The sequence below is a fragment of the Chiloscyllium plagiosum genome, chromosome 10, assembly GCF_004010195.1.
Source record: "Chiloscyllium plagiosum isolate BGI_BamShark_2017 chromosome 10, ASM401019v2, whole genome shotgun sequence".
NCBI classification, from domain to species: Eukaryota; Metazoa; Chordata; class Chondrichthyes; order Orectolobiformes; family Hemiscylliidae; genus Chiloscyllium; species Chiloscyllium plagiosum.
Window position 1 is genome coordinate 45,702,190 of NC_057719.1, and position 21,299 is coordinate 45,723,488.

A 21,299-nucleotide genomic window follows, 5' to 3' on the forward strand; every position below is an offset into this window, starting at 1 on the left:
GCTATGAGCAGGTACAAAAGTAGATTCATATGGATTCAAAATGTAAATCGGCTCCTCTCTCCACATATACTGCCAGATCTGCTGAGTTTCTCCAGTATTCTCTGTGTTTGTTGCAGATTTCCAGCCTCTGCAGCACTTGGCTTTTATATAGAAAGTAACTTGGGAGGAGTAGAATACATGTGAGTAGATGTTATGCCTAGTTGCACCACATTGAGCAGTCCTAGATGCCATGACTCAGAAGCAATTTATTAGCCTTGGATGGAGAGTAGTATAGTTTCTAAGATTCACCAGAAAGATACCTAGATTCCAAAGATGCAATTACATGGAGAGATGTAATGGACTGTACTTTCTGGAATTTGAGAGGTTATGATGTGGTTTGAGCTCAGATTTTAAAATAGTAATGGAAACTGAAAAGACAAGTCGAGAGTACCTACTTTTCCTGGTTGGTGAGTCTAGGATGGAAAGTTTGGAAAATTGGAGTCAAACCATTCGAAGTTGAACTAAGGAACACTCTTACACACAGTGAGTGGCAAACATTTGTGACCTTCTTCCACGAAAAGCAACTGATGTGAAATCTAAGATTACTAAATTTTTAAAATTAAATCAAGGTTTTTGAGGGATATGGAATATTTCACTTTCTTCTTTCAGACACTCCCTCAGACTAAGCTTTTGGGCATATGGGCCAGGTGCTGGCAGGTGGGACTAGATTGGGTTGGGATATCTGGTCGACATGGAAGGGTTGGATCGAAGGGTCTGTTTTCATGCTGTACATCTCTATGACTGTATGACCCTATTTGACCTAATATTGCCTGGCATGTGATGTGATGAGGTGAAATAAAATGACTAATTTACTTTATATTGCTCCAATGAAATGGCTAGATGTTTTATTATGCTAAAGACACATCTATAAGTAAGCTGTTGTTGAAAAGACAGACAGGTGAATGGAGTTTGACAAAGAGTAGCCATAATCACATTAAACTTTGAGTTGTCTCTGAGGGGCTACATAGGTTTCTCTGTTCCTATAAAAAGCAAATGTTACAGGAGAAAAATTCAAACATTAGAATATATTTAGGGAATTTTAAAATAAGCTTACTATATTTAAAAAAAGTGACAGACTGATCCACAGCCACTAACCCCTGTTTTATCTAAATTGGCTATGACTTTCTGTGTGCCATGTCAAAGGGAATTGATTTGCTTTTTGAATAGTTGTCAAGATTAGTTGAAATTTGAAATGAACAACTACTAAAATTGGAACCATTCACCAAACATAATATACTGTCAGTAATATCCAATTATGATGACTTTTCAACTTGTTCATATTACACCAATTAATTCAGGTATAAACTGAAATGTAACAGTAGGTCAGACGAACCTTATCAAGCACTTGCAAAATTTGTTGACTTAAATAGGTTTTGCTGGGTTAAAGATACAGATGCTAAATTTGACCAGCATAATTGGTTACGGAAAAAAAATCATCTCAAGTTCCTGCCTGCCTTGATCAGCAAATGCTGTTGGAAGCATATATGCAGACATCAAATGAGGAGACAATCAGGCTCATTGATGCAGACTCTTCCACCCATGTGTGCCTCCCTATAGAACTTCCATTTTGTCAAAATTCAAGAGGCGTATTGAAACGCACGGCCAATACGCTAACAACGCTTTCTGGACAGAAGGATGGAAGGACAGAAACATTTACAAATTCACATTCACCATCTTGGACACTTTAATAGACTTAAAATTAGGACAGAACCTGTGAAATTATGATTAAAAAGGAGAATGTCATGGTTTAAAAGGTAAACTTGAGGGTTTGAGTCTAGCTCCACAAGATCTTCTATAGTCAGTTAGTGTCTTTCTGCATTTGGGCTCATCTTTGGTCTGTTAAACTTTATGTAGTTTCTACTTCTCTATTAATTTGACAGGATGCTCAGTCAATTTCCAAACAATCCCTGATCCATGCAAAGCAGTGAAAACAGTGAATTTGATGGAGCAATGACCTGTAGTTGTGATAGCAAACTGGCTGTGCAAATTTCAAAGGCATGCAGCCTTGCTTCTTAGTCACTGCTCAGCACTTCAATGTTCATCTTACACAATTAAATCTACTGCGCTGCGGTAGTAGATAAAATCATTAATTTCCTGTACTTAGCTCCACTTATGAAGTGACTTGAGACATCTTCCCAATTAAGTGTTATACAAAGGTATGCTGCAGTCACAATAACTTGCAGCAATACAAAATAGAATTTATTGGCAAACAAATGGGGGAACATAAATCTCAATGGCCTGTGAACTTTTAGAAACATAAATCTTCTGCAGGAATTGCGAAAACAAATTTTGATGTTACGTGTGAGTGAAAGTAAGCGTTTTACAGAATTTCTTTTAATGCTTTCACAAACCTCAAGCACAGAATTCTTGGAAAAGAAGGAATATGTAATCACTTACAGATAGATAGCATCTTTCTGGATGTACATTCTCAATACCATTGTGCCCCTGAGGGAATATGCAGCTTCAATAAAGGCATCATTTTCTGAAACATAAGACAGGCTTTTAGGGCACTCAATTTCTTAAAGTTGATGAAGGCAAAAAGTTGATTTCAAAGGCAAACACAAAAAGATTAAAGTTTCAATTTTGAGAAATATATTAATGATGCAACTTGATTTTTAGAGATTGCAGAGTGTAACCTTGTGTGTTATAGTCCACACAGATTCTGTATGGTAACAATTACAACATATTTTGGGATCTCCATGAAAGGGATGTTTATTTCTTACTGGAAATTTCAGAATGGAAATAACACAATTCCAATATAGCTCAGTTGGCTAAATGATTTGCATGTGGTTCAGAGTAATACCAACAGCATGGGTTCAATTCAGGCTCAGAGAGACTTGGACCTCCCTTCGCTTCCTTCCCCAAGTATGGAAAGCAATGGCAAACCACTATTGACAAAAAATTGCCAAGAAAACAGTTCAAGATGAAGGAACAACATCAGACAACAAGCCTTTGAGGAAAGCACACATGGAATGGAATGGAAATATGGTAGTTGAGGAACACAAAGTTACAACATTTAAAAGGCATTTGGACAATACAGGAATAGGAAAGGTTTTGAGGGATATGGGCTAAATTTAGGCAATGGGATTAGTTTGATTTGGGAAATTTGGTTGGTGCAGGCACATTGGAATCAAGGGCCTGTTTAGACTGTAAGACATTGGAACAGAAATTAGGTCATTCAGCCCATCGAGTCTGCTCTGCCATTCAATCACAGCTGAAATGTTTCTCATCTCCATTCTCCTGCTTTCTCCCCACAATCCTTGATCCCCTTGGTACTCAAGAACATATCTATCTCAGTCTTAAATATACTCAATGACCTGGCCTCCACAGCGTTCTGTAGCACTGAATTCCATAGATTCACCACTCTCTGGTTGAAGAACTTTCTCCTTATCTCCATTCTAAAAGGTCTTCCCTTTACTCTAAGACAATGCCCTTGGGTCCTAGTCTCTCCTACCAATGGAAACATCTTCCCTACATCTACTCTGTCCAGGCCATTCAGTATTCTGTATGTTTCAATTAGATTCCCCCTCATCCTTCCAAACTCTCAAATATAAACCGTGAGTCCTCAAACATTCCTCATAGGTTAAGCATTTCATTCCTGGGACCATTCTCATGAACCTCCTTTGAACCTGCTCCAGGGCCAGTACACTCTTCCTGAGATATGGGGCCCAAAACTGCGCACAACACTCCAAATGTGCGCCAGAGCCTTACAGAGCCTCAGAAATACATCCCTGCTTTTATACTCAAGACCTCTCAAAATAAATGCCATCGTTGCATTTGCCTTCCTAACTACTGACTCAACCTTAAAGTTTACCTTAAAGTTGAAAGAATCTAGGACGAGAACTCCCAAGTCTCTTTGCACTTCAGATTTCTGAATTTTCTCCCCATTTAGGAAATAGTCCATGCATCTATTCTTCCCACTAAAGTGCATGACCTCACACTTTCCCATGTTATATTCCATCTGCCACTTCTTTGCTCACTCCCCTAACCTGTCCAAATCCTTCTGCAGTCTCCTCACCTCCTCAATGCTACCAGTCCTTCACCTATCTTTGTATCGTCTGCAAACTTAGTGAGAATGCCCTCAGTTCCTTCATCTATATCGTTAATGCATAAAGTGAAAATTTGTGGTCCCAACATGTGCCTTGTGGAACACCACTTGTCACCAGCTGCCATTATGAGAAGGACCCTTTTATCCCCATTCTCTGCTTTCTGCCAGACAAGCTTCTATCCTCTGACACAATGGGCCTCTTATCTTACTCAGTAGCTTCCTGTGTGGTACCTTGTTGAAGGCCTTCTTGAAGGTAGATAACCTCCATTGGGTCTCCTTCATCTAACCTGCTCGTTACTTCCTCAAAACATTCTAGCAGATTTGTCAGGCATGACCTCCCCTTGACGTAACCATGCTGACTTTGCCCTATTTTAGCATACACTTCCAAGTATTCAGAAACCTCATCCTTCATAATGGATCTTACCCAAGACTGAGATTAGGTTAATTGGTTTGTAATTTCCCATTTTGTGCTTTACTCACTTACTTTTGCCTTACTTACTTTCTGTAATATATTTACCATTCCTCTTCTCATTGTCATTCGTTTGTCCAGAGTGCTTGAAGTTTGATTGTTAACCCTTTCCATGTACTCTGTCCTATGTGTGTCTGTGCTGGAGATTTTAATAACGTCTCCTGGACTTTGCACTCTTACCTCTGCCTTTCATTCAGGTTTTCTAATTTACCTGATAAATTAGAAATTTCCACCCCCCCCCCCCCCCCCCCGTCCACCACCTATTTAGCTTAAAGCCCTGTCTATAGTCTTAGTTTTGCAATGCACTCGGACTCTGGTCCCAGAACGGTTCAACTGAAGACCGTCCCATCGGAACAGGTCACTTCTTCCCCAGTACTGGTGCCGATGACCCATGAATTCAAACCCATTCCTCCAACACCAATCTTTGAATCACGCATTTACCTGCTTAATCTTATTGACCCTGTGCCAATTAGCTCGTGGCTCAGCTAGGAATCCAGGGGTTAATTACCTTTTTGTGTTTCGGTGCTGTTTGACTCTATAAGAAAGGAAGGTAGTAATAGGCCAGTAAGCTCACTGCCCACTCTCATATTTAATGAGATCATTGCTAATCTTGTACTTCAAAATCATTTTCCTGCATTGTTCCCCTCCCCTCCTTATCTGTTAATGTTTCTAAAATGTAGAAATTTATTGGTATCAGCCCTGAACATAACTAAACACTGAAATTCCCACAGGCGCATGGGGGCAAAAAATTTCAAAGATTCAAAGTAGTGATCTTTCTGGTATTCAATTGGTCATAGCCTATCAACCCGAAAATGATTCATCTATTTATATTCTATGTTTTCTGTCTGTTAACCAGTTCTCAATCCATGCCAGTATATTCCACAAATCTGAAGTGCTTTAATCTCTTGTGTGGGACCTTATCAAAAGACTTAAACATGCCACATCTACTGGTTCCCCTTTGTCTATTCTGATAAGTAATATACACACAAAACTCCAACAGGCTTGTCAAATATGATTTGTCTTTCATAAATATAAAGTAGACTAGATACAATCATAACATTTTTTTCTAAGTGTCTGTTGTCACATCCTATTAGATTCTAGCATTTTACCTACAACTGATATTGGGCTAATAAGTCTGTAGTTTCAGGTTTTCTCTGTAGTTTTCTGTTATTTTCCCCTGGCGATGAAGAACAAGTGTTGAAAAATGTGATGCTGGAAAAACACAGCAGGCCAGGCAGCATCCGAGGAGCAGGAGAATCAACGTTTCAGGCATTAGCCCTTCTTCAGGAAGGGCTTATGCCCGAGGAATGATTGGTAAGGGATCAGGTGGGCACTCATATAAACTGTTCCATTTGGTGCTCCTCCTCCTTCAATCAACGGCAGAAAAACAATTACTTTTCTGACCTTTCTTAGCTCCATAGAAGAAACACACTGGACTCAAATCATTAACTCAGTTGCTCCCTCACAGATGCATCTAGGTCTGTTGAGTTCCTCCGGGACTTTCTGTTTTTATTTCAGATCTCTAGCATTTGCAGTGCATAGCTTGTATTACAGAAGTATTCCTCTGATCTAAAACAAATGTTAGCCACACTTGGAACACTTCCCTTACTGTATTTTTTTGTTCTTTTTTCGTAAATGTTCTTTAAATTGTCCCTCTACCATCGTACATTTTTTTGTAAATGTATTTATTGGCCAAAAAAAACTTTGTTTTGACTTTACAAAAATATAAAGTTGTTAAAAAAACACAAATACCAGTATAATAAACAAAAATGCAAATTACAATGCAACTACTAATCTACCCTATAAACAAACCAAAACCAGACACTGTGCAAAACAATACCAATAAATAAGGAAGTGACTGAACAAAAAACAAAAGAACACACAAGAACACAGAATAACAATGCTGGGCACAAAGCTTCCAAACCAAAAAACGGGAGCGTTTTATATATATACCCATATACTCAGGAATCCTCTTCCAGGGCCCAGGGGTCAGCAAACCTAACCATCCTGGTTAAACTAACGCCCTAGTTAAGATAGCAGACAAATCTGTATTCAAATAACTCAAAAAGGGCTGCCATGTCTTATAAAAAAGGTCTGTGTTGTGGTGCACCATATTCATGAAAAATTAATTTTCACCATCCCAGCAAGCCTAGTGAGTTCTCAGACACCCAATTCATCAGAATATTCTTCTGTGCATAGTAAGTAAGAATATCAAATAGTTTCTTCCCATGCCTTCCTAAAGATGATAAATTCGGGAGACCCAGGAGATGTCGAGTCTACTTTAACTTTGATCCTCAATACCCTCCCTATCTCTGCCGCCTCGGCGCCCAATAAGCATGTGCCTGTGGCATGTCCAGAAGCAATAGGTAAGAGTAGATTAGATTCCCTACAGTTTGGAAACAGGTCCTTCGGCTCAACAAGTCCATACTAACCCTCCGAAGAGTAATCCACCGAGACCCATTTCCCTCAGACTAATGCACTTAACACTACGGGCAATTTAGCATGGCCAATTCACCTGACTTGCACATCTTTGGACTGTGGAAGGAAACTGGAGCACCCGGAGGAAACCCGTCCATCACCACTTAAAGGAGAACCTAGGGCCACCTTCAGCTTCTGCCACTTTCTTAAGGTCCCCCAAAGGCATAGCCTCCAACTTTGCAAAGTTGACCTTATATCCTGAAATAGCCCTAAATGAATTGATACATTGTATCAGATGGGATACGGAGGTCATCGGGTCCGATAAAAGCAGAAGGACATCATCCGCATACAGTGTAATCTTGTGTACCCTCGATCCCACTTCTGGAGCGGTTATGTGGACATTCTGATGAATGGCATCTGCCAGCGGCTCTATCACCAACGTAAATAACAACAGTGAGAGGGGCAGCCCTGAAAACCATCCCTACCAATCCCAAAGTTCCCAGACTTCACCCCGTTGGTGATGACCACGGTCAGAGGGTGGTAATATAAAACTCCACCCTCCTAGCAAAGACCCCATTCAACCCAGAATCTTAACATTTGAATTTAATAGAGAGATGGGCCTGTATGAGGCACAATCCTCAGGAACTTTCCCCTTCTTAAGAATGAAGGAAATATTAGCTTCTGGTAGGCAGTCATGCATATGGAGTGATTGTACATCTCCAACATCGGCCCTGACAGAATCCCTATAAACTCCTCATAAAACTCACCCGGGAGACCATCAGGGCCAGGCGCTTTCTCACTTTGAAGTTGCCTAACTGCCTCCTGTATTTCCTGAACTGTCAAGGGTGCATTAAGGAGACAGGCCTCTTCCAGGGTTACCCCCAGAAGGTCCAGGCTCTTAAAAATGGTTTCCATCTTGACCTACCTGTCCTCAGACCAATACAATTCAGAGTAAAAACTCCGAAAAGCCTCTTTAATCCTTTTGACATCGTATGTAAGGACCCCGCGCTGTCTCTGATTGCAGTAAGGGATTGGGGAGCTAGTTTTTTCCTAGTCAGATATGCTAAATACTTCCTTGGCCTATCCCTATACTCATAGAACATAGAACAATACAGCGCAGAACGGGCCCTTCGGGTAAAATGAAGGATGCATGGCCTCGACCACAGATGGGATTTAGATACAGCGTGAGGAAATTTAGGATGAAAACAAGCAGTAATCTTGTTACGGGTTGTGAAATAAAGGCGAAAAAGCAAGCATATACCACAAATCCATTTCATGTCTCAGTTCATGCTGAGTTTCTAAATTAACAGTTGTGGGTATTGTATGATCGATATCCCTTGAAATTTCTAATGCCTGCTGTGATACGCCAACTACCTTACCTGAGCATCACAAAGCTGAATACTGACCACAGCCATGTCTACAAATAGAGGAGAGTTCCTGGATAGTTCAGGCCTCTTGTGGGAACATCTGTTCATGACCATCAGTAAGAATGACCATTATATAGCCCTTATGGAGACAAAGATCCATCTTCATATTGAGGACATCTGTTGTACAGCACGATGATGAATAGCATTGACTTCAAACTGATCTATCAACTAAAGAGTGGGCACCCATGAGGCAATGTGGGCCATCAGGAGCAGCAGCAGGATTGTACTCCAGCACAACCTGTAACCTCATAGACCAGCATATTCCCCACTCAATCATTACCATCAAGCCAGAGGATCAACCTTCGTTCAGTGAAGGCATTCCTAAAAACGAGGTCTCAAACCCTGGTGAAGCTACAGCACAGGACTACTTGCATGCCAAACCACATACACAGAAAGGGATAGACAGGACTAAGAGATTCCCAACCAATGGATCATATCTCAGCTCTGCGTTCCTGTGACATTCAGTTTTCAATGGTGGTGAACAATTAAACAACTCACTCCAGGGAAGCCTCCACAAATACCCTTATTGGCAATAGAACATAGAAAATACAGCGCAGAAGAGACCCTTCGGCCCTCAATGTTGTGCCGACCTGTGAACTATTCTCAGCTCGTCACCCTACACTATCCCAAAATCAACCATATACTTATCTAAGGATTATTTAAATCTCCCTACTGTGGCTGAGTTGACTACATTAGCAGGTAGGGCATTCCACGCCCTTACCACTCTCTGCATAAAGAACCTGCCTCTGACATCTGTCTTAAATTTATCACCCCTCAATTTGTAGTTATGCCCCCTCGTACACGCTGACATCATCAACAAGAGACTTTCACTGTCTACCCTATCTAATCCTCTGATCATCTTGTATGTCTCTATAAAATCCTCTCTTAGCCTTCTTCTTGCCAATGAGAACAGGTTCAAGTCTCTCAGCCTTTCCTCATAAGATCTTCCCTCCAGACCAGGCAACATCCTGGTAAATCTCCTTTGCACTTTTCCAATGCTTTCACATCCTTCCCGAAATATGGGGACCAGAACTGTACACAATATTCCAAGTGTGGCCGCACCAGCGTTTTGTATAGACGCAGCATGATGTTGCAGCTCTGGAACTCAATCCCTCTACGAATGAAACCTAATACACCGTATGCCTTCTTAACAGCACTATCCACCTGGGTGGCAACTGGATGGCAACGTTCTGGGATCTATGTACATGGACTCTAAGATCCCTCTGCACATCCACACTACCAAGAATCTTGGCTAGCAAAAGCAAGTTCTTTCTTTGTGCTCTGTGGTGCTGAATTCAGGGCAGACCAGAGGGCCGTGATCCACTTAGTTTGGTTAACTAAGGTCTTGCAAAATATGCCACCTCAGCGGCTTTCAGCCACGTCTCAATTAGATGCTGCTATTCCTCCTTCTGTTGTTTCCGGCTAGTCGAACTGGAAATAGCTAGTCCCCTAGCAAAGGCCTTAGCAGTTTCCCATAGCATAGATAGACTACTAGCCACGCATGAGTTGGTATTCAAAAACTCCTGAAACTCCCTCGAAAAGAATTCCACAAATTTGGAATCCTTGAGGAGAAAAGGATCCAAGTGCCAGTGCCGTGAGCCTAGGCCCACACTCTTGGCCTTAAGCCACAAATATGCCATCATGTGATCAGAAATAGCTATGGTTCCCAATTTTACAACCCAGAATCGAATCCAGAAGGGCTGAGGGCACCAGAAAAAGATCCATCCTTGTAGATATTTAAGCGGGTCTGAAAAAAAGGTGAAGTCTCTGCCAATAGGGTGAAGACATCTCCAAATGTCCACAAAGCCCAACTCCTCACATAAGTCAGTCACCTGCATGGCCCGCAAAGAGATAGTTGGGGACTCACTAGACATCCTGTCCACTGTCAGATCCAAAAGGCAATTGAAACCCCCCCCGCCCCACTATAATAATGTGCCATGTTCCAAAGGCACTCAGCTTAGAGAAGGCACTGATCAAACATTTGAGGGGATGTGCCAAAGGACAGTAGACATTTAAGATGCCATATTTCTCCCCATGTATCAGGGCCTTAAGTATCACAAACCGTCCTTGCTCATCTTTCACCTGTTCTAATAATGTGAATGGAAGGTTTTTCTGGATAAGTATAGCCATTCCCCTACTTCCCTGTCAACCTTCAGATCGATACAATTCAGAGTAAAAACTCCAAAAAGCCTCATTAATCCTTTTGGCATTGTGTGTAAGGACCCCGGCACTGTCTCTAACTACAGTAATACCCAATCATAAACCTACTGTTGTAACTTCACATGTTCCCCATCATCACGATGGGTTTCCTGCAACAGAGCACTTTCAACCCTTTACCTCTTAAGGCTAGAAAGCACATTTTTCCTTTTAATAGGCAAATGACTTCCCTTAATGTTCCAGGTGCACCATTTAACAAGACACTTAGCCACATCCCCTACCAGAGACCCTTGAAACTCCGGGGAGGGAGAATGCAGCTTGCAATATGCCGAGCACAAGTAAACGAAGACTCAGAGCTGTAAAATTGTGTACACGAAAACCACTCGAAGATAACTACAAATGACTATTGCTACCAAAAAACTACAAAGAAAACCAACTATAAAACCTTGAATGGGAGACTCTCCCCTCGCCCATATGGGGCACTCACCCTACCCAATCCCCCCCTTTACAGCTCCTTCAAGCCAGATTGCGCCCCCAGCCTTAGGCAAAAAAAAGTAAACAAGGAGATTATCCTTAACAAAAGAAGACAAAGTCAGATAAGCACTCCCCCATCCATGGCTCCATGTCAGCCCCAATTATGACTAAAAGAGAAAAAGAACAAAAAAAAAGTGGAAAACAACAAAGAGCACCCATTATATTTCCCATGATAAAATCCACTCATAAAAAATATAATAGGAACAACATATTCCAAGATTTTTTTCTCCTTTCTTAAAAAAGATTATTAGGGAGAGAGGAAAAACAAAAGAAAGGGAAAAGGGAAAACACAGGGAAAGAAGGAAAAGAGGACAAACATTAACCATATTCTTCAGATCAGTTAGTCTATTTTAAAGTGTCCACAAAGTTCTTGGCTTTATCCACCGAGTCAAACATATAAACCGAATCCTCGTGGCTGAAATGGAGCACCACCGGGAACTTCATGCAGTCCTGGATGCTCAGGTTCTTCAGCTTCTTCTTAACTTCATTGAGGAACTTCCTCTTTTGGACTATAACTGCTGAGAAATCTTGGAAGAACATAATTTTTGACACCTTGCACAGCGGTGGTTGTGGATTTTTCTCCACTGATCTGGAGGCTTCTATCACTCTTTGCTTGTCCCTGTATGTGAGAAAGTGCGCTAGGACCGGATGGGGGCACTGTACCGGCCTGGATCTGCACACTGACACCCGATAGACCCTTTCAATCGAGGGCCTGGATTCACCCGGACAAGGACTCGATCGCAGCTTCCGAGGCCTTGGCTCGACCCGCCACCTCTTCCATCCGCGCCCCAAGGCCCTGGAGCTCCTGTTCATGATGGGTTGGATCTGGGCACGAATCTCCTCGAACGCAGCCTCTAAGTTCGCGGCACGTCTTGTCACCGCCACCAGCAATTCCTGCAGGTCCGTGAAGTTCCTTGGGGGTTTGAGAGAGACCGCTGCTCAGCCTCTGGTGCACCTGGTGCTGCGGGGGAGTGTCCTTCCTGCTGGTGTTTGCTCCCTTTGGCATCCATCCCATTCCAAATTGTGAACAAATATATGTTCTCAAAGTTTTAAATTAACAATTCTTTCATAGAAGTTAGCCAAGGACGGCAAAAAATACACCAATTGCTGAGCCGTCTAATTCTAATGAGTCGCCGCCATCTTGCCAAGACCTACCATTGTATATTTTAACAGTTTCCTAATTCACTATCGCCAATTTGTCCACCACAGTTTCATTACTTCCTGAGACCAGATTGTAAACCCGAATGTCTGATTAAACTGCATCATTCTCAAACTTAATTTAGAATATTATCATAGTGTGGTCACTATTCCTAAAGGCTCCTTTACAATGTTTTCTTGATACTTGGTTTAACAAAGCCCATTCTGTATTAGTTCAAAGAAAGCAATTCAATACATGTGACACTTTGAAGGCCAGGCCAAAACCTTGCCAAATCTGTCAAGCATGGAAAATGTACCATCCCAACCTGATCTTATCCAAAGTAAATGCCTGTCAATGTTCCCTGAAGATGCAGTGGTAATTAGGAGTGGACAATTACTGCAGCCTAATGAGCATTGTCCAAATCTCAGGAACAAATTTTAAAATAAAATAGTGATACAACAATTGTAAGATTGGTGTTAGTATCAGCATTACATAGATTGTGCACAAAACTCATTTATATGTACCAATAACATCATGAAATACTTCCTTGCATTCCTAAGAATTGCTAGATGTTCGAAGAGGTACCTGAAGGAGTGGCCTTTTCAGACACCACACTCCAACTGGTAGAAGAGGAAGAATCAGAGGATGCTATTAAAGGAGATAGAGAGTAACTGAGAAATGGTTGAAGGTTCTGCCACCAAACAAAGAACAGAAACATACAGGTATCCGAAGACAACAGCAAGGAATGTAATCAACGCCATTAACTATGGAGGAGCAAGACCATGAACGGATTTGAAAATAAATGGTAAGCATTTTAAATTCAGTGTTGTGGTGAGCCAAATAAAGGCTTGCAGGTTTAGGGGTGATACGAGGACTAGATTCAGTACAGGAAAAGATACAGGCAGCAGAGCTTTGGCCAAGGTGGAGTTTGTGGCGAGCATAGCATTGGAAATGTTGAAGATGGGGAGCGTGAGGGACTGCTGAGGGTTTCAACAACAATGGAAGAAGTGCTGGGGAGGAACGCAATGTTGCAGAGTTGGAAACAGTAAACCGGGTGATGGATCGAACATGAGCTTGGAGGTTTAGTGTCAAGCAAGGCACAAATGTCATACATCATTGGATTCAATCTAAATGTGCAACTGGTGTGAAATGGAGTCAAGCATAAAGAAATTAGGAAAAAGAAAAAATTGCCAGGAGTTATGTCAGATGATGTAAGGCTTTCTAATCAATCTTAAATTTATCACATTCATCTAGTATTTATGTTCTTTCAACACTAAAAATATTCTGTTTCAATTTAAATACAGGAGTTGGTTAGCTCATTTGGCTGGATGGCTGGTTTGTGAACAGTATGGATTCAATTACACACTGACCGAAGTTACCATGAGGGACTCTCCTTCTCAACCTCTCCCATTGCCTGAGGTGTGGTGGCCCTCAGGTTAAATCATCACTTGTTGTCTCTCTCTAATGAGACAGCAGCCCTACGGTCTGATAGGAGGCACCTTGAGAGAAGAATGATTCTGAAGATGAAGGGTTTTTTAAATGAGGAGCAGTTGAGGACTCTGGGCCTGTACTCAACAGAGTTTAGAAGAATACTCCATTGAGTTTAAATCTTACAGAATACTGAGAGGCCTGGATAGAGTGGACGTGAAGAAGATGTTTCCACTGGAGAGATCAGGACCCAAACGCATAGCCTCAGACTGAAGGGATGACTCATTAGAACTGAGTTGAGGAGAAATTCCTTTAGCCAGAGAACTCATTTCCATAGAGGGCTACAGAGGCAAAGATATTGGGTGTCTTTTAGACAGAGATAGGTTTTTGATTAGTAAGCGGCTCAAGGTTTACAGGGAGAAGACAGGAGAATGGGATTGAGAAACATGTTAGCAACGGATGCATTGTGGAGCTGATTCGTTAGATTGAATGACCTTGTTCTGCTTCCACATCTTATTGTTTTATGGTGAAAGGGATGGATTCAGAATCTGAAAAACAATATTTTCAGTGAATGTCAAATAGATGGGTAGTTGCAACAATGGCAATAATAGTACTGGGAGAGGATGATGAGCAGCAAAGTGGTTGTCATTGACATAGCCTGAAGCTGATCTAGTACTTGTGTCATACAGAGGAAGGGAAATATGCATTATATGTTGCCTTTCAAAATGTCAAATCTAATTTCCATCAATTTCATTTTCGGAATTCAGACCACAGAGAAGCAAACCTTTAAGAATAATCTGACAGTAATAATAATAAGTTTGGCATTCTTATTGTACCTTCTTTCATTTCTGAGCTGAATAATCCTACAACAGGAATGTCCCATTGTGGTTTGAGATCACTGTGTAAATCTCCTTTTAAACAGGCTTCAACATCTTCTGTTGACGTCAACAGAACGGGAGTAGGTATTCTGCTCCTAGCAAGGGAAAAAATGAATATCAACAACTCAGGCAATATAGTTGCACATCATTAAGAACTCTTAAAATGTCCAGCAAAAGGTATCCAACACAGTTTAATAGCAAGCAACATGACCAATGATGCTCAAATTCAACAATCACAATCAACCATATTGTATTTTTTTTTAGATTACATTACAGTGTGGAAACAGGCCCTTCGGCCCAACAAGTCCACACCGACCCGCCGAAGCGCAACCCACCCATACCCCTACATTTACCCTTTACCTAACACACTACGGGCAATTTAGTATGGCCAATTCACCTGACCTGCACATCTTTGGACTGTGGGAGGAAACCGGAGCACCCGGAGGAAACCCACGCAGACACGGGGAGAATGTGCAAACTCCGCATAGTCAGTCGCCTGAGGCGGGAATTGAACCCAGGTCTCTGGCGCTGTGAGGCAGCAGTGCTAACCACTGGGCCACCGTGCCGCCCACTAATTTAAATGATTCAACAAAGTTGGTAATTCTTATCTAGTATTTATTTTTCCAATAGTCCTTCATTACAAATATAAGCCTGCTAATAATTTTGGGTAATTCAGCAGTTTCTAAATGGTGTCCTCTAAGCACATAATGTACAGACACCCTCTAATGGCCATAATGGGCACTACTGTGTCAAGTATTCACCAGAATCCAGTTTAGCAGTAACCATGCATTTAAAGATATATTTTATGCATGGATATATTGAATTATTTACTAAATTTACAAACAGTTTGCTCAAGTTTCAAGAATATATCTTGAGGGAAGAAGAAGAGCTAATGGGTTGGTTTCACAGGTTAGGGCCTTCATGTCTAAAAGTACAGCCACCAATGGTGAAGTGAGTAAAATACAGAATGCTCGAAAGGCCACAATTTGATGAGTGCAGATATCTCAGATTGTTGTAGGGTTTGAGGAGGTTTCACAGATGGGGAGAGATGAGATCACAGAGGGATTTGAAAACAAGGTTAAAAACTGAAGGTGGTGTATGCCAGCATACATAAGGCTAACGAATAAACACGATAGTGTTCAAGTTAGGATACAGACAGCAGATGTTTCAATGATTTCATGGAAATGGAGGGTTAAAAAGAAACAAAATGGCTGGGATTGTCAAGGTCAGAGTCAACAAATGCATGAATGAGGGTTTCATTAAATGTATGTTGATATTAGTTTGAGTACTTAGCAGGCATCATTGTTGACAGAATAAGAATTGCAGGAATAGAACCTCATTTTTTGAATGTCAGCTAAAGTTAACCATAAGAAACTCCATTACACAAACAGTTTGAATCTGAACTAATGATCCCACCCCAAGAACTGAAGAATGCAATTTCCAGATGCTGTACATAATGTTCCAGATGTTCTTTTTTGAAGTCTGTGAATCTTGCCAGCAAAACAATTTAATCTATTAATTTCCAGTAATTTTACAGTTTAAGCATAACACTTTCCAGGCGAAAATTTCAATTTGACATGTCTTGAGTGATAGTTAAAATTCAGTTACTCAAGTAGCTTTACTACATCCTTAAAGGAATATGTTCCAGTTACATTGTGTTTGTTGCTTGTTTCTAAGGTTATTGCCTCAATATATCACCACCTCACATGACTGTATTGCATCCAGCAGCTGATGATACTTCAAGCTTAGTTATTATCTTCTCAAATTTAATTTTCCCATTCTGTTTGACAGTACTATTGATTACAATTTCCCTCACATTGCTGCTGACTGAGAGCAGACTAATGGAGCAGTAATTGATTGGGTTGGATTTATCTGCTGTTTGTGTATAAGATAAATTAGCAATTTTCCATATTGTCAGGTAGATGCCAGTGTCATAGCTGTACTAGGACAGTTTGGTTAGGGACATGGCAAGTTCTAGAGAGAATATCCTTAACATTATTGCTGAGATATTGTTGGAGCCCATAAACTTTGCAATGTCCAGGGCCTTCAGCCTTCTCGTGACATCAACTGATCGAATGAATTGAATTGTTTGAAGACTGGAATCTGAGAGCCAGGGGATATCCAGCAGATTTCCTTCCCTGAAGGACATCAGTGAACTAGATTTTTTCGATGATAATTAATACTGTTCCATGGTCATCTTTAGACTTTTAATTCCTAATATTATTGAAATCAAATCCCACTATTGACTGTGATCTTCTCTGTTTATCCATAGACCCATGTTGCTGGGCAACAATACAGATAATTCAACTTTCTTTAATGCATTAAACCACCAATCTTCATTTCTTCACTTCAAAGGTTGAAAAATCTCATGAAAAATGCATATATACAAAGAGACCTCCAGACCTTCAGCATTAACCTGACAAAACAACTCTAAATATTAACCTGTAACTATGTCGCTGCCTTCTTAACAGAAAGATACAAAATATAAATTAAATTTAAAATTATTGTTCCTAACACCAGATACACAGTATTAAAAGAGGCCAAATTATCTCAACTGTGTATTCAATCAACCTCAGGATTGCCTCACCATAAGTAATTCTATAACCTACCACATGGACAGCAGCATAGGTTAACGAAGGAAGCCAAATGTGCTGTTTTCACAGAAGGGTTCTGAAGAAGGGTCACGGGGCCCGAAATGTTACCTCTGATTTCTCTCCGCAGATGCTGTTAGATCAGCTGAGTTTTTGTTTTGTTTCGGTTTTCACAGAACGTGGGTGGAATACCCATGTAAAAGTGAAAATTACAGAATAACACAATAAAAAATGTACACCTCAGTTCAACACCGGCATCTCCAAATCATAATAAAAATGCATCTTTAATTAATCATCTTAAATGAGTGGTTTGGAGAATTATGTAAGAATCCTGAGGATATTTGCCTAAAGTATAAACCTGTTTCTTCCTCAACTGCCTGATTTGCTGAGTATTCCCAGCATTTTCTGTTTCTATTTCAGATTTCCACTATTTACATTATTTGGCTTTTGTGATTGAAAATCCTGCATTTTGTGCTACATACCACCGCATGGCAAAAAAAAGTACATCCTGTGACTAATGGCCAGCAACGTTACATAAGATCTATTTACCTCGTGTGAGTTGGTAGTACTTGCCCCTCTGAGTCAGAATATTGTGAGTTCAAGTCCCAAACCACAGATTTGAACACAGAAACCAAGGTTGGCAATTAGGATAGAAACCAAAGGCATGTTGTAATGTTGGGCATGCCAGATTTTGGATGAGACATTAAACCAAGACTCCATCTGCCCTCTCGGGTAGGCAAAAAGATTCCTTTTGAAAATGAACAGGGGAGGAGCCACTGTCCCATATCATTAAAGCACCCTCAATCAATCTCATAAAAACAGATTATCTGCTTATTCTCACACTGCTGTTTGTGGGAAATAGTGCAAGTTGGCTGACATGTTTCCCAGCGACTACACATCAAAAGTATTGCATGCTGTAGACACATTCCAGATGCAAGATACTTTCACTTGCAGAAAAAAATCACTTGCATCTTGTAGTATTTCTCACAAGTTTCAGAATGTGTGAATCACACCCCGTTTTATATTCCAAACAGTAACAGATCTTGTTATAGATGCAATCAACAACAAACCAGCAGCAAGAAAATCAGACATTTTTGTTGATATGTAGCATGAAACTTTTAAGTAACTGTAACTGCCTTCTAATTAATCTCAGATGCTTAAGTGCAACTGCAATTTAGCATTTAGACTTTCTCAACAAGGAAAACAAAAACTTGAAAAAAAGCCTCAGGTGGACAGGGCAGATTAAACATATCTTCATCGCAGCAGCTAGATACTGAAATGTGCTCTGGACTCCAGATTTCCAGTGACCATGTACTGGTCTCTTAACATAGAAATTCTCTTTCCCTTATCTATTACAGGTTATTATGGTGACAAGAATTATATCGAAAAGTTGGTTGCAGCAGTGCAAGCTGTAAACTTGAATGGCAAATCATTAAAATGCTTGTACATAAAAGACAAGAAAAGGATCTTGATTTTAACTGCTGAGTGGGAGTGCGGAAAAGATAATGGAGTCCTTGTTCAGGAGCTGCTTTTGGTAGGTTTGCATGCTTTTAATAGTGAGGCCTCAATATCATTGAAAAACCTGGAAAGCTGGTGGGAAGTGGCTAGCTGGCCTTTAACATCATAGGGCTAGAACGCTGGCATGGGGACCCAGGGCAAGAAGTGCCAGGTGAAACTGACTATATTGGCGAAGTGCAGCAAGAGTGCAGATGTTGGGTAGGAGAGGGAGAAGGGAGTGGGTGGTGGATGCCAAGGACAGTGGAGTCTGCAAAATAAAGCAAATTACTGGGAATGCTTGAGATCTGAAATGAAAAACAGAAAATGTTGAAGATGCTCAGCAAGTCTGGTAGCATCTATGTGGACAAAAACAGACTAATCAAGAGCTCCAAAAAAGGGTTATATTGGACTTGAAACATTAACTCTTTCAGTTGCCAAAGCTTCTTTCTGGTGACTAGAGAAGATACCCCAATCATAAAACAAATAATGTCTTACAATAACTCCTGGTCTTGGCCCGAGTGCTGCCTGATTGCTGTGCTCTTCCAGTCTCCTGCTTGTCTATTTGGATTCCAGCATCTGCAGTTTTTTTGTCTCTTGCTTCCCAGAGATCACTGTTCCTCATATCACAGTTCCACTTAAAATGGCAAATTGTTTACTTCACAGAAGTTTAGTCTACATACCTAATGTAGGGCCTCAGCATTTTGGGAAGTGTGACCTGCAATTCAAAACTGCAATGTGAAAGATCATTGCGGAGAAAGAGATAGAGAAGAGTCTCATTCCATTTTGTTTGCCCCCTCTGGTTTGCAGAAGGGCAGAATTAAAAATCATGGCCCTGATGTCAATTTAAACTGTATCACATTTCTATCATTTGGTTGGCCTTTTCCTTTGCTCGTTTGTTTATTTAAACATTCTTCAAGTTCAGATTTGTACTCCCACGCGTAGTTCTTCTCCAAATGTTTGTGGACAGACTGATTGAAAATGATTAACTTTACAAACAGATGTAAATGGGAAATTCTTTCCAACAAAACTTAGATCAAAAACACATTTCTTATTCACAAACCACGCAAGATACAAAGCATGGCTTAAAATACAGAAGAACAGACTTCAATAATTTCAGTTGTTAATTCCAAGTCTGATGTGCACAAGTTGAGGGGTTTGTGCTCCAAAACAACAGTTAACAGTTCTCCAGCAGTTTCAGTTTTTATGTCAGATTTCCAGCATCCAAGAAAAGGTGGGGGGGGGGGGGGCTTCCTCGATGCCACATCCCTTCTCCCAGATTATACAGTGCCATCAACTTCTCCAGTGTATCCCCCATCTCCCTTCCTCCCGGGACCAGCCTCACTAGTCACCCCTCTATGTATTCCCCCTCCCATATCCTCACAGCCTATTGCAGAGCCAGTTTCAAAGTTACATACTTTTTCTCGATATGCGCGTAGTGCAGTCTTTGCATATAATATCACACGCAAAAAGTGATGTATTGGGCCTGGAATTGTGTGCATGCACATTTTCAGAACAGTGCACATGGCCAGTTGTAGGTGTCAGCAAATAATGCCATAGTACAAAGATTTTGAAGATGTTTATTTTGTTAAATATTGCTTTGCCTGGAATGAGGGAAGAACTAATCTTTGCCGTGCTATTGTTAATTTTATTAAATTATCTTGCTTTGCTTTAGAGTGTTCCTTCCAGTTTAATAATTCAAAATCCCAAGAGATCACCATGCGCCTTGATTATTGAGTGCTATTTGTTCTAAAATGTTTACAAGCAAAAGAGTTTGCCCACAGATCTTTCAGTTGGGACACTGCAACAATAATTCCAAGCCTGTCGCTCTACCATACCTAACTGTCAGCAAGAATGCATTTCTTCAAGTAGGCGTACTTACCGTGGCCAGTGAATCACACAGATCGGTGTCAGGTTCATGGAAGGTGTCACCATATACTGTGTCAATCAGTCTGTCACATTTTGACCCAGCCCATAAAGTCAAAGGTTAGCTAATTGGGGAAAAGAGTTATCTTTTTATATCTGACTCAAGACAAACCTAATGATCACCAACTCAATGGAGACACAACCAGAGCCATAGGATTACGAGAGGGACTATACATCACAGCTTAAGCAGCAGATTGCTACGTGGGCAAGTCTGAGGGGTAGTTTGCAACAAAACCCACAGTCCCAGATTGTTGTTCTCGGTTGTATCCTCGGTTGTATGCTGCAATGCAATGGAGACAAAGCACAGAGCTTGGTCAGCAAAGAAAACTTGCCCATTCAGGTAAGGAATATCCTACAATGATCAGGACAGAACAGAAGTGGGAGGACAGCACTGTACCAAGCTACATCCAAAGCAATTTTCCAACAGTTAGCTGACTAATAGGTCAATTGATAATGGTGCATGTCAATGTTAAATCTGGGACCTCATTACTGTGCATGCCTTCAATCTCCTTAATCAATGAAGCAAAAAGGCTAAAAAAAAAGAAAACCAAGTGACTGCTGTAAAACTAAATCAGATAAATAGAGCCAAATGAAATAATTGTAAGACAAGCAATCACAAAAATATACATAAGACAGAACAAAAGAAGTTCCCAAAATTCTCTGAGAACAATTCATTATCTGTTGGAATAAGACTTCACAGGTTCACTTGGAGTCATTGAGATGTACAGCATGGAAACATACCCTTTGGTCCA

The 21,299-nt window shown here is 40.8% G+C and overlaps 1 protein-coding gene across 2 annotated transcripts in view; it reads right to left on the reverse strand.

The window, feature by feature from the left end:
- The window catches only part of txndc16 (thioredoxin domain containing 16), a 120,198-nt gene that overhangs the window by 30,281 nt on the left and 68,618 nt on the right, over positions 1–21,299 (reverse strand). Inside the window, exons 15-16 of one of the 2 annotated variants that reach the window (XM_043697652.1) lie at positions 14,495–14,625; positions 2,437–2,521 (exon numbers count right to left, since the gene is read on the reverse strand). In XM_043697652.1, coding sequence (XP_043553587.1) covers positions 2,437–2,521; positions 14,495–14,625 — 216 coding nt within the window. Of the gene's footprint in view, positions 1–2,436; positions 2,522–14,494; positions 14,632–21,299 lie in introns of both variants that reach the window. The other variant, XM_043697651.1, reaches the window with a different exon arrangement.